Source organism: Mauremys reevesii, linkage group 3, assembly GCF_016161935.1.
Source record: "Mauremys reevesii isolate NIE-2019 linkage group 3, ASM1616193v1, whole genome shotgun sequence".
NCBI lineage: Eukaryota > Metazoa > Chordata > Testudines > Geoemydidae > Mauremys > Mauremys reevesii.
In genome coordinates this window covers 146,946,473-146,960,708 of record NC_052625.1, presented here as the reverse complement: position 1 = coordinate 146,960,708, position 14,236 = coordinate 146,946,473, and the positions used below count along the sequence as shown (strand labels likewise).

General features: G+C 42.8%; 1 protein-coding gene across 1 annotated transcript; it reads right to left on the bottom strand.

The window, feature by feature from the left end:
- Positions 1–8,294: 8,294 nt before the first annotated feature.
- On the bottom strand, positions 8,295–12,197 carry TENT5A (terminal nucleotidyltransferase 5A). The gene is made up of 3 exons (XM_039528533.1): positions 11,832–12,197; positions 11,061–11,580; positions 8,295–10,012 (listed from the first exon to the last, which is right to left on the bottom strand). Exons 2-3 carry the CDS (start codon positions 11,511–11,513, stop codon positions 9,233–9,235), a joined length of 1,233 nt encoding a protein of 410 aa, XP_039384467.1. The 5' UTR covers positions 11,514–11,580; positions 11,832–12,197; the 3' UTR covers positions 8,295–9,232.
- Positions 12,198–14,236: the final 2,039 nt, after the last annotated feature.

The following is a 14,236-nucleotide window of genomic DNA, read 5'->3' as shown; positions in this document are numbered from 1 at the left end:
GTCCAGTATCCTGTCTTCCAACAGTGCCCAGTGCCAGATATTTCAGAGGGAATGAACAGAACAGGGCAATTTCGAGTGATCCATCCCATGTCACCAGGCCCCACTTCTGGCAGTCACAGGCTTAAGGACCACATAAGAATGGCCATACTAAGTCAGACCAAAAGTCCATGTAGCCCAGTATCCTGTCTTCCGACAGTGGCTAATGCCAGGTGCCCCAGAGGGAAGCAAGTGATCCATCCTGTTGCCCATTCCCAGCTTCTGGCAAAAACCAGATCATGGGGTTGCATCCCTGATCATCTTGGCTAATAGCCATTGATGGGCCTGTCCTCCATGAATTTATATAATTCTTTTTTTAATCCCGTTATACTTTTGGCCTTCACAACATCCCATGGTAATTGTGGTTGTGTGAAGAAGTACTTCCTTATGATTGTTTTAAATCTGCTGCCTATTAACTTCACCAGGTACCCCCTGGTTCTTGTGCTATGAGACCAGGCAAATACATTCTTATTTGCTTTTTCCAAATCATTCATGATGTTATAGACTTCTATCATATCCCCCTTAGGCATCTCTATTCTACACCCCCATCTTTCTAATTTTTCCTGAAATAGTAGCTGTTCCATACCTCTAATTTTTGTTGTCCTCCTCAGTACTTATTCCAATTCTAATACACATTTTTAAGATGGGGTGACCAGAACTGCATGCAGTATTCAAGCTGTGAGTGTACCTTGGATTTATATGGTGGCATTATGATAATTTCTGTCTTATTATCTATCCTGTTCCTAACATTCTGTTAGGTTTATTGGCTCCCACTGCATATTGAGTGGATGTTTTCAGAGAACGACCCACGATGACTCCAAGATCTCTTTCTTAAGTGGTAACACCTAATTTAGAACCCATCATTTTGTATGTATAGCTGGGATTATGTTTTCCAATGTGCATTACTTTGCACTTATCAACACTGAATTTCATCTGCCATTTTGTTGCCTAGTCACCCAGTTTTGTGAGATTCCTTTGTAACTCTTCGCAGTCAGCTTTGGACTTACACATTGGGGTTCTCAAACTGTAGCCCATGGATCATTGGTAGTCTCCTCCTGACTTTCAACACGTGAAGTGTAAGAGTCAGAGAAGGGGACCTGGTGGCAGGGAAGCATGTGCAGCAACGCAAGGGGAGAGAGCGAGAGAAGAGAGGCACAGAAGAATCAAAGTAGACAGTGGCTTAACTGTTTTCAAAGCAGCTCAGAATGTTCACTGAATTAAGGACAGTTCCAAATACAGAAACACTTTCCTGATATTACTTTTCTGTGCAAGCAAGTGCTGCAGTTGCCACAAAGGTGTTATGGGTAAAGTGGAGGTGGTCCATTAAGTCACAATTAAAAAGGAAGGTAGTCTGACCATTGAAGACAGGACAAATTGTTTGTGAGACACTCTATAACAGGATGGTCTGCACCTTTAAGGTTTGGGAGGCCTGGGCTGGCCAGCTCTGTTCAGTCATCAGACCCAGCTGGAAAGGGAATAAGTGATTATAGAAGCTGGCAAGGGCTCAGTTGAGGGGGCTGTTGCAGAAGGGCAGTTGGAGCTTCTCGTAGGTCTTGGAGGAGGATAACTCCTAGGCAGATGGCTCGGAGAAGGAGGACAGAGGAGTAGCAGGAGGAAGATGAGCTCCTGCTGTAGGCCCGAAGCATGAGGGACTGAGAGAGGCAGTGCAGAAATGCCCTGGGGATGGTAGGCCAAGTTGGGCAGAGGAAAAGTTTTGTGTTCAAGGTTTTCCCTGCATTCTACACTGGAGAAATAAAAATGTGCTTTGAAAGAGACTGTGGGTGTGACAGTGGATACGTCTTCACCACAATAAAAAACCCATGGCACCAAATCTCAGAGCCCTGGTCAATTGACTCAAGGGTCTCCAGTGTGATCCTGAATGTCTACACTACAATGTTCGGCCCTGCAGCCCAAGTCAGCTGACCCAGGCCAGCTACAGCTCTGCCCCAGAGTTTTTATTGCATTGTAGACATTCCCCAGTGAGCCCTTCACAGGCTGGGGAAACAGGCCAGCACCTTACACACACACAATTAAAAAGTGTGCTCCCTAGAAAAGAGTTTGAGAATCCATGCCTTATATCCCCCTCTTGAGTCTTTCCTCTCTAACCATCCAAAAGCTAGGAAGGGGGCAAGTAAGTCACTGACAGAGGCAAGATAGAAGTGGCCAAAATGTGCTTCCCCTTTACCATTTTTACTTAAGCTGTGATTTGGACAAGACTATTCTATTCACTGCACACAAAAAAGCTAAGAACAGATATTTCAATTAGACACTGAGGCCTGTTCTATTATAACAGACCTACATTATCTAAAATGGCGGGCAGTTTTGGATCCTTCCATTTCTGGGAACCCCCAAGTTAAACGCTCAGTAGAACTGATCACCCTCAATCCCAGCCTAAATCAATGTGCATTTCAAGTGTACTACATTCTAGAAAGACTGGACCAATCTGTCTCCTAGCTGGGCACTCCAAAAATATGGGAGACCTATGACCGAAATGTGATATATCAAAAGACATTGTGCAATTATTGTGTCCCAAGCAAGAAAGAAGCAGCACAGGAAGCTATTTGGGGCTCTGGATTCCCAGGAAGAATTTAGTTGTTCTGCAATCAGGGCTCTGCCGAATGCAAAAATGTCCATTTTTCAACATAGCCTTTCATTGTTCAGAGCTACACAAGACATACTGTGTAGAGGGTATTTTAAACCATGCATCGCCCAGAGCAGCATGAAGGGGCAGCAAACCTATGAGGGGGCTGAGATTAGCCTCCTGGAAATAATTGTGCTATGTAGTCGAAAGCTATGCAAACATGATAAGGTATCCTATTCTGTTTCTGATCCATTATCAGGCCTTTGCGGGTTAGTGTTAGTCTCAGCACTGAAACGCAGATTTGACCCATGGTGCTCTTATTGTTTATCCGAACGTCAAAAACCTTGCACTGCACTGTTTCTGACACACGCCAAAAAGCCTATAACTGACAGCTCCAGCAACATGTAGGTTCTACTACTACTGTATAGAACAATACAGTATGATTTGCAGAAGTGAACACAGCCAAACATATTGAATTTTACGGAAAAAGAAAAAAATGCAGCATTTTGGCAGTTTTATGATGACATGACCAGATTCCCACAAACTCCTGGCAACAATGAGGAGTACATGATGTTCTGGAAAATCAATATATAGCTTGCATAGGGGAACCTGATGAGAACAGTCAGTTATTGAGGTTGGAAATCGCTTATTCCCAAAGTCATAAAACCCTTCATTGCAGGGGCTGTATGTTTCCTTGACAAGGAAGGAACTGGGCATGACCTAGGCTCAGCTTCATGCCTCAAGAAATCTGTGTGTTTGTTTTTCTCAAGTGAGCTTGTAGCCAGGGCAACTTGCAGAATATTATTACTGAAATTGCCCTCTCCTGTCCTGTTGGTGGGGAAATGCAGGGTGATGGCATGAGCCATGCTCCTGTTTCCTAGTTTAACCCATCAAACTCTACTCAGACTTTTCCTTCCCCTACTCCACAGTCTTTTGAATGGTCCCACCTTTCCACTCACCAAAAAAAAACAAAAACCCAATACCCTCAATTACATAGCGCTCAACAGGAAGAATTAAGCCCCTCAAAGTCTTCCGTAGGCTTAATTTATGATCCCATCTCTAAAGTACTATTTGAGGAGAGGAGACACTAACCCAGTCAAAAGTAGAATAGAATTTATTCAAGCTTAGATTTTCAAAGCTGCGTAAGGAAATTAGGAGTCCAGCTCCTAGGAAAATTCGGTAGGAATTGGGCACCTAACCCCTTTCACTTCCTTGATAATCCCAGCCTTAATTCCCTGACTGGCTGAAAATTGCTGGAGCCTCATGGTTTAATACTAGTGTGAGCCTCAGGCCACATTTCCCCTCTACTTTTGGAAAAATGCAGTGCAGTTTTTCAGGCCCAGCTAATCCCCTCCCATACACCATCTCAGTCGTCAGCGCAGCCTGCTAATCACTTTACACACAGAGAGCAGTTAAAGAAAGAGATGTACTATGCAGAATGAGCCGACCATTCAGCCAGGTGTTTGTTCATGTGCCTGGAAAAATTAGCAGTTCCCAGAAGCTGAGTTTACTTTCTTAAAAGGGAATGTAGGTTCACTCATCATTACAAAAAGCACATTCAGGCAAGCACTTAAATGTATGAGTCTTCCAAGCAGGGAGCCGTGTACATGGGAGTGTAGTAACAGTTAATGTACTGAAGAGTCTCTAGTCAACACTTTTTATAGAAGGGTCAGTCTGGTTTAAAAAGGGGGAGGAGAGAGGGGAATTGCGATAATGGACGTACACTAAAACCTAGTACTGCCATTAGCATTGTCAATTAATATTTTATATTCCTTGAAGTGCCTTTTGAGGAAATCAGCCTTCATTACCAGAGGTTCTCCACCACAAACACGGCAAACAAAGTACCTCAACTGACAGCTACAGTATCATAAGAGAGGAAAATAGAGTTAATGTAGAATCTGGGGAAATAACAGACTGATTCAGAGTCCCAGATCAAATGGGCACGTAGATTCCAACACACACAGAAGTTCTATTACTCAAGCCAAGATTCTGCTACCTTTACTCCAACTCTGCAAGTTGCTTTAGTGAAATCAATGGGAGCATTTGAGGAATGAAGTACTATTGAACATCAGTAAGGGTATCAGAATCTGGGCCTTAATGTTTGTGTGCTGCTTTGAAAATGATAAGTGCTATATAAGTGTTCAATATTATTAATATTCTTACCCAAGGGTCCAGGAAAGGTGGCAAATAATTTTTTGAGGCTCTGGTTATTCAGAATTGCTAGTTCGATGGGGCTTTGATTTTAAGGTAATTTACATTGCTCCATCAGTGTTCTGCCAAGTATTTTTGGCTCCAGCCAGCTAGATTCTTTCGTAGCTGAGTGAACCCAGTCAAAATTGGCTGGCAGAAGGCAGGACTTTTTAAAATTTATTGTGCTCCAATCAGAAAGCTGCTGAATACTGCGCTTCTCAGAAAAGTGTTGTCCTTGTCCTTTTAACTGAAAGCTAGTCGGTATTCATTAGGAACAGGCCAGAGCTATTTCAGACACTGAAGACAGCAGACACAAATCAATAGAAAAAAATAACTTCTTTTTATTTACAAAAAAAATCCAAATATTGGATGCTGTAAACAAAATTCACAATCTGTTCCCTCTAGCACTGATGCAAACACTTCAGCTCTTAGAGTCTGTTTTCCATCAGCTCTTTTTTCTGTCTGTGACAGAGCCTATAGTCAAAATGTTCCACAAGAGCAATCCAAGGAGCAATTTGCTGCAACAGGATGCCTCACAGAAGGCAACTGTTGTATGGAATTCTGAGGGAGATCAAATGTGCACAGCCTCCTACAGACTGCAAGAGTTTGCAGTGCTTCAGCCAAGCTGTATTGAAATTTGCAGGCCTTTTTTTGCTATTTACTTTGTTAGCAAGCCATTATTACAACAGCAAGATAGTACACAGATTTTCTTTCTTGCAGTGGAAATTGTCTGCTAAAAGAAAACCATACAAAAGAGTATATTCAAATTGATGCTGAATATGTCATTACATTTTCTTTCCTTTTCTTATATCTGCAGTTTTACCTAACACACTTCATTTTCTCAATGAAACAACAACAACAACAAAAAGCTTCTTTTGAACTGGCATGAGCCTCCAACATAATACGCTTCATATGCAGAACATTTAACAAGATGTGTTTTTAAGCTTTGCTTGAAGGACTTTGTGTAACATAAGCAACAAATTGTTTTTAAAGCACACACAAAAAAAAGGTGTTAGGAAAGATATGATGTGATCTCACTGGTGTTTTTACTTTCCCTTCTGTTTTTTAAGAGAAAGTTCTTACATTTTGGGGGTTTTATACATATCAGAAAATAATCTGATTTCAAAGCTCTTAGATGTTTCATTATATTTATATTAAAACAAGTTTAGCTCCCTGTTGATTACCAATAAATCCAACTGTCACACAACAGTTTGACTGTAATCAGGTCAACCTTTTTAATTAGTTCAGCATTTTAAAGGGGGGACTGTTTCTTCAGCAAATTCTAAGCTGAAATGGCTGATTGGATCAGAAAGTGAAGCCTACAGAATACCAAGAGCTTTTTTCCTGTAAAAGTAGTAGTGTAAAAGAGAGTAGTCTCTCTGAAGCGAGAGAAAGAGAGAGAGAGAAAAAAAAACAAAAATCAGACTTTATGAAGGGAAAGGTGTGCAAACCACAGAAGAAATCCAGCTTTGAAAAGATGTTCTTATTTTACTCTTGGCCTGAACTCATGGCTCCTTCCCACCACTAACATCAGACACCTTTTAAACTACCAGCCACAGAGAAAACAAAGCCCTACCAGTTCCACCACTTGTTCATTTACATATGCAAAACAGGTCTAATACCTATATGATATATCCCAAAACATATTATATATGTATCAAAATGTGCATGCTGAAAGGTGCAGTAGGCTGAGCCCTGCTGCGTGTACTACAAAATGAACAGCTGCTGTCAATCGTAAAAAGTAATAAAATTTCAGCTGAAAGAGGAAATAAATCAAAACTTTTTTTAAAAAAAGCAATGGAAAAAGGCTGCCCTCCAAAGGAAAAGTACATTGTCTCATGTATTATCAGCATTTTGTGGTTGAGGCACAGCTATAGATCCCAAAACCCTTTTAAATAATGGATGACTCATTTATTTGCTGCAAATAGTTGTGGTAAGAGAGGACATACCACATTACCAGCTGATCCTATTTCCCCAGCCCTCCCCTTAGCTTCCCTTAGAAAACCCTTCAGACAGCTACAGGCAATGCTCTGGGTTTGACAAGTACATCACAGTCTTGATCTACAGCTTGAAGTAATGGGCCATGGGAAACAAACCCTTCCTTTTCATAATTAATCAAGAAAGGCCTTCCCCTGACCAAAGAGAGAGAGAGAGAGAGAGAGAGAGAAACAGAGTGCAGCCAATGTGGAAGGGAGGGAGGGAAGAGAAGATGGGGACAAGGACTCCCAAGTAAACACAATGAGTGGCAATGAAATAGCTTTTACATTTCCTGAAGAAGTCACAGGAAAGGTGCTTCAGTAAACAAATCAGGTTCCTGTTAAACTTGCCTTCAAAGATAAAAGTACAAAGGGCAGCAAAAATAAACTTGTCTTAGTAGCTCTGTAACAACAAGGGGAGAACACACTTCCAGGATAACAGTTCCCTTTCCAAACACACATTTTTAAACATAATCTTCTTTTACCTGAAACTTAAATGATGCAGAAAATACTGCACTAAAATTTCAAAACCAGTCCTCCCCCAAGAGATGTCTCTGAAGTGAAAATAGTGAAACGGTCGATTTCTTCTCCCCTCCCACTGGTCTCTTGGGTGAGGAAACGAAAGTGAATAGTTATAGTTCCAATGTAAAGTGATTCCATTTAAATAAAGTACAGTACTAAACTTGTAAATGCAGTGTGACAACCAGATCAAAGATGTTTAATATTTGCATAAAAATATATATATAATATATATATAAAATATAATTTTAAGCAACCGTGCAACACTCTTAAAAATGATTCATTTCACATTTACTAAATTCTAGTGGTCCTGGAATGCATAATGCATTCTATTAAAATATTCCTTTAAATATTAACAATTAGTGTTCAAATGACCAACTAATACAATATTCTTTAGCTGTCAGGGGGTTTAAATAGCCTATCTTTGATCCACGTTCCACTGAATTATACATCATGGAGGTATGCAGTCACAAAATTAGTGGGTTAAATGTCAAAATGGTATTACAGTACAAAATGTGAAAAAAGCATCAGCTAATCAAATGTTTATCCATTTGTGGAATTATTATGGCTCACAAGCAACTCACTGAATTACTGTAATCTTTGTTCTTGCAACCAAAGACATTATTTGTATCCCACTTTAATCCTGACTGGTTCATTTACTGCAAATTTTCAGGTGTGGGTTATAAATTCACTGCAAGGTGCTCGCTGTCCTATGACATCCTGTTGCAAACTGGAAAACACACAGTACTTTATTTAAACATTCCTTAATTGCTACATTTTCCTAGACCACATTTAATATATACATTGTGTGTGTGGATATACTGTGTATATATATTTGCTATATATATATGCACATACATGCACACACAAACATACACACACACACACACACACGTACCTATGATAACATCACACTGACAATATTAACTTTATACAAGTATTTGCCAAGGAAAAAATAGGGCATTTTCTCCACCACTGATTCACAAGCTTGGGTTTTTTTGTTTGTTTGGTTTGGTTTGGTTTTTTGTTTGTTTGTTTTTTTGTCTTCCTGTGTCCCTGATAAAACAAAATGCACGGTAAAAACCACAAAACTATATTTTTCTCACTTCAAATTTTCTGAAAGCATCAGGCACTTTTGATTAACATTGGTGTGTACAAATATAGTAACATCTTTTTATATTCTACTGTATCTCCTTTGCTTGGATAACTTATTTGTGAAATCTTTGGTCCTTGAGCATATTTTGTTTGCTACACCTGTTTTTCTTGCATTTTTCACATTTTTAAAATGTGAAGCACGCATGCAGCTGGAAAAATGGACTTTATCATCATGTGTTTTTTCTGGTTTTACGATAACTGTACCAATCTCCTACTGTTCATTTGGAGCAAGCTGTTTCTGTTAAAGCATTCTATTCAAGCAAGCTATACATTCTACACAATCATCCCATAGACAGCACTTGTTGCAAGTCCCAAAGGCAGTAATTCCAATATACATTTTATTTCAATTTATCTCTGCTTCATGCCTCTACTTTTAACTCCTGAATATATGTAAGCAAATTGTTTTGTTTTTTGTGTTTTTTTTCCATATTCTCCCTTTGCAGATCCCATTCTAAAAAAAGGCTTTCCAACCTTCTCTATGCCAAAGCTATGGGAGCAGGTATTGCCAACCCATATTGTCATCAAGCATTCCTCCCTTGTTTATTTCAGGGGAAGCGATTTGCTTTTAATGACAGGCCTCTTGTGCTCTGGGGTAGAATCCAATTATTTCTGCTTCTTTTCTAGATCATGCTCACATAATTTATAAGAAGAACCACAAGCTTTACCAAACTTGAAAGCTAGAGCAGATCATCATTGCACAAAGCACCCCATTTTAAGGAGTGTATCACCCCTTTCTGCTTGTTAGAAAATGTTCTCCCCACCAGGAGAACTGTCCTTAATTACAGGGCAACCAAGTCGAGTATGTGTGCTGCTGGCACGTGAATACCGGCTGAACCTGGGCAATATAGTAATTGCTAAAGTTGGCATCTGCTACATATGGGGCTGGCTGGTAATAGCAGGTGACATTGGCCACATTGGGGATAATATTTTGCTCAGCAAGGACACGGATGGCCAACATGGTGATAAGATTTAGAGTCTGTCTCCTCTCATGTCCCATCAGGCACACTGTGCTCTCATTCACCACACCATGAAGGGTCATGAGATAGTCATACTTGCGGTCCTCTAATCCCACAAAGTGGTTCTGCAAGTAAGACTCCAACTTTCTTTGCTGTTCTCCAATGTCTGAGAAGTCAATGAAAAACCTGGAACACATGTATCTCTGAAGGGATTTAATCTCAGATTCTGAGGCAGCCCTAAAGCCCCTTACCAAAAGGTTGCAGTACTTAAGAAGGCCACCTCCTCTGATTTCTTCTGGGTTTCTGGTGGCAATTATCTTGTTGCAGAGGTGATCAAAGGCTTCTTGGAAATCCCCATAGACACTCTCACCAATGATGGTCGGGTGAAAAGTTTCAGTCATGGGATTCTCTGAGCATTCATAAAAAAGCAGAAGGGAGTCTAATTTGATTTGAAAGGAGTCTACACTGAACTCAAACTGCCTCCTCAGAGAGTCCACAAACTTCAGCTCCACGTTTTTGCCACTGTTGTTGGACAAGGAGATGAGACTCCATCGGTCTGAATCATTGCATACTTTTACCATTTTCTGCACATAAGCTTCCTATAATTTGAAAGACAAAACGAGCAGATGAAGAAACCAATACAAGCAATTCCCCTTCACAGACTTCATTTGCATTCTCTCACACCTCCACCCTGTGCCGGCTTTTTGCAAACTATTTTAAGGAGTCTGGATAAAAACTGAAGGAGACATATTTAACATAAGTGGTGGCAGCACAGTAGTTGCAAGGGGTGATGGGAGTGGTATTCCTTATGGGATTGTGCCGTGTCGGGAACAACTTTTGCAACCTTTTTTTTAAAAGCACTTATATATATGGGGAGAGACAGGTAACAAAACTGATGGCATACATAGCATATATGCCCAGACACTCTCTTTCTGTCTCACACATACAATCATTCCCGGGAATTTGGACGATCACTATTAAAATATAATACAAAAGCATTTCTATAGGCACCTCAAAAATATATGTTCTACATTTTCAAACTAATCAAAGCTTGTTCTTTCAGCACAGCTCCCCCAAAACACTCCCAAATTTAAAAAATGCCCCCAAAACAGACAAAATAGGTATATGCCATTTGAGATAAGCTATTTAGCATTAACTAGAATAAACTCAGAAAGTGAATCCTATTTAAGACAAGAATTTCTGTTTAAAACAAAAAAAATGTATAGCGTCTCCATCCGTCTGGGAAAAGTGCTCACTGCAAAGAGTATTTTCCCTGTAGATACATATAAATGTTCAATGAGCTTATGATCCTTTTAAACTATGCTTCTATCCCTCTGAGTGATTCTTAAAATAAGGCTCTGTAAACTCCAACTTTCTAAGTAAATGTACCCAATAACCGTAATGACATAAGGGGAAAAAAGTTCACTAATCCTGGCTCCTCCTCCTCATTAGCTCAGTATGTATTGCCCTGATCGCTTTACTGCAAATCAGACTCTCTTTGGTTCACCTGGGGTTTAAAATGACAGAGGAGTCACTTTTAAAAACATGTTGTAGGTGTCAATTTCATGACACCCTTGCCTCCCCCCGGCTCCACTGTTATAAGGTGTTGCTTCCCTTGGCTGTGTGTCTGGACAAGAGCAGGTTTACCTTGAGGGTAAGCGGGGTGATCTTCTCCTTGTTAACTCCGTCAGGTAAGAAATCCAAAAGGCAGTCCAAGACCACGTCCTTCACAGTCTGAAACTCGGCTTCCCCTTTGAGGTCTGCGCAGAAGATGAGGTCCAAGTCCTTGTAGCCCAGGCCACTGTCTTGGTGCAGGATGTGGCTGGCTGCCGAGCCATTGAGTCGCACGTCTCGGACCCCAATGCACTTCTCCTCCAGGCGGCTCCGCACCACCTTCACGATCTGCCGGGGCTGCATCTCCAGCGTGGGGAAGTTGCCCCGGCCGTGGATGGGGATGGTTTCGCTCAGGATGCGATCCAAGCGCCGCACTTGTTCCCAGCTCAGCACGTTGCAATGAGGGTTCTCGCCGCAAGTGCCCGTGCAATTCCCACTCCCGCTGCAGCTGCTGCTGGGGCTGCGGGCGATTTCATCGTCAGCCATGGTCCGCAGCCGTTTCCTCTCGGGAGCCTGGTACGTTCCTTTTGCGAGATGTCTCCTTGCTTCGCTCCTAACGGAACAGGAAAGCAAGCAATGAGCGCAGGGTTTGACATGCCCAGTGAGCCCTTTAGACCCGCTCCGACACTGCATCATAGAGGGGCTTTCGCTCTCCCCAGCGCCTACCGGCCGAGCTAGCTGCAGCCCCCCCACTCCCACCCATAGGCACAGCGTCTATAGACGCAGACCCCCGGGGATCCAACTCACACTGACACCCACCCACCCCGCCCGCCCAAAGGAAGAGATCGCTCCGATCTTTATCACCTGGAGTCAGCAAAGCGGCTGCGTCTGTGCCCAGCCTGGGAGCGCGCCCGACCCGGGAGCCGCTATCTGCCCCGCGTTCTGCTGCTCCTGGCTACTTGTGCGCCCTGTGCTGTGCTGCGCTGCGCGGAGCTGCTGTGCCCGGCCGCCCCGAGTGCTGCTGTCTCTGGAGCTTTACTAGTTCTGCCTGGGAAATGTCCCCAGTAGTTTTTATATGGGGTTTCTCCGCTCTTCCGGGGCTCCGAGTTACACGCTCCCCACGCCCCCTTCATTTGCATGGACAGCCCTTGGCGAGGCTCCCCCGCCACGCCCACCTCATATGCATAAACAGCTGTTCTCGGCGTACTCAGCAGCAGTTCCAGAACCGCCTTCGCCCCAACCTCTACCTCGCACCGGGGATGCAAAGCTGGAGCTACTCAGAGATCCTGCCACTGCTTGGCCCAGTCCCCCCAAAACTGTAGCGCGGGACGAACAAAAGAATCCCCTATTCAGCCATTGGTCCCGCAGCAAAGCAAAATTCGGACCCTTAGGCATTCCACGCCAGAAATGCTGCAATACCCGCATATGGCAGCTAGATCCAGTCAAAATTTGCCTCCTAATCCCCATATGTGAATACCTGAATAGATATCATGTGGAGCTGCTCCTACTTCGCCAAAAAAATCTAGACCCCGGGGTATCCCTGTAGAGGAACGCCACAAAATGCCAAAGCTGGCACACGGAGCCTACAGAATCCAAGCACTTTTTGGCCCTTCCATCCCAAATCCCCTGTAGCTACTTCTATTGCACCGGCAAATGGGGACCGTGGTGCACCCAAATATATACGTGGATCCAGCAGACTCTTATTTGTCCCCTCCCCCCATCCCTTTTCTGGGAGACATCAAGTTTAGACATCAATTTATATCAGACAAGTCTTTACCGGATGCGTTGCCATATCACACATCTTCATTATTCTAAGCACAGCCAAATTTTATGCCATGGCACTGAAATTTAACAGTGGACTGGTCGGTCAGATGGCGATGATCTCATTATTTGTGTTTTTAGCTGATCAACTCTAGATCGAGATTTTCAAAGCAGTCTACGGAATTGAGATACATATCTGATCACATTTTAATGTGTCTAAATCTCCTGGACTGTTTTGACACTCAGTGCATTGGATACATTAGCTAGACTGGATAGATTTATCTGAGGTAAAAGAATGGCTCCCTTCGCTATTTATCTAAAAGGTGGAAAAAATGGGTGAATGGAGATGTTGGATTTTTCATGTGGGAGGGTGCATGAGCTTTTTATAGTGGACTAAGACTTGGTCTCTATGCAGTACAATATAGGTCTGTGGTTAACAGTGTGCTTGATCTGCCAATACTCAGGTGCTGTATATGTGTTTTGCATTGTTCTTGTACCCAGGAGGAGTCTGAGCGTGTATTTTTCTGGTTAAGTATGATGAGAAATATGTGTCGACTATTCTGATAGTACAACTTCGAGGCTTAAAAAAAATGAAAACCGAAATGCTAGGATCCAGCAGGCTCCAGGTGCTGTCTTTGCGGTACTATTGAGCAGGGATGCATATGGGTGGGTTGGGTTCTGGGTTTTACCGGCACTCACGCGCTATGTTAGGGACCAGGGTTTTTTTGCTGCAGTAAGAGCTGAAAGACTTGTTTTCTATGGAGGCAATAGAACTTGGGGGGTTCAGGGCCAAAAATTGATTGGATCCATCAGGCTCCTGCTGCTGAATCCGGATTTTTGCAGCGCTCATGCTCGGTGGTGTATGAACTGCCGTCTTCCCTCCGCTCTCCCTCACCCCCGCAGTTGGAGGCTCGGGGCCAAATATCGGCAGGATCCAGGTATATCCAGTTTTTCCTCTGATAAGGATTTAACAATATAGATACAAACATTACACAAGCAGAGCAGATTAAACGCAGATCACGCAGCAGAGAAGAAGGCATATGAGTGCAGACAGGCAGTAGGTACAGTACATGCTACAATGTAAAGACTTCAACCTTCGTTTGCACTGCCGTGAGGCTAATCTTTTCTTCAATTAAAATGTCTTGTAGGCTGCTTTAAATAGTTGTGATGCTTTAAAATGGCTGGAGATGCGCCCTGAGTTTGCAGTGGGTAGATGTTGTATAAACAAGACCGTAAAAAGGAAAGTATCAGAGGGGTAGCCGTGTTAGTCTGATTCTGTAGAAGCAGCAAAGAATCCTGTGGCAAACTCACTCAAAAAAGGAAACTCACTCTTTTATCTTCCATATGTGTCACGAAGTCCAGGCAACAGCTTCACCTGTGGCTGCCCAGTGTGGCTATAACTAGAGGCTCCTGCTACGCAGCTCCTCAGATGGATCAATCGGACACATGTAAAGGGGCGTGGGCGCGGGCCGACTGGCGCACGGCGGCAGATGTGGCTGGCACGTTCC

What these genes read in the sequence shown, in the direction of transcription:
- TENT5A (XM_039528533.1), bottom strand. Translation starts at nt 11,513, where the DNA reads ATGGCTGACGATGAAATCGCCCGCAGCCCCAGCAGCAGCTGCAGCGGG. An exon ending in TCACCCCGCTTACCCTCAAG is followed by an intron (nt 10,013 to 11,060) that starts GTAAACCTGCTC and finishes TTCAAATTATAG; the next exon opens with GAAGCTTATGTGCAGAAAAT.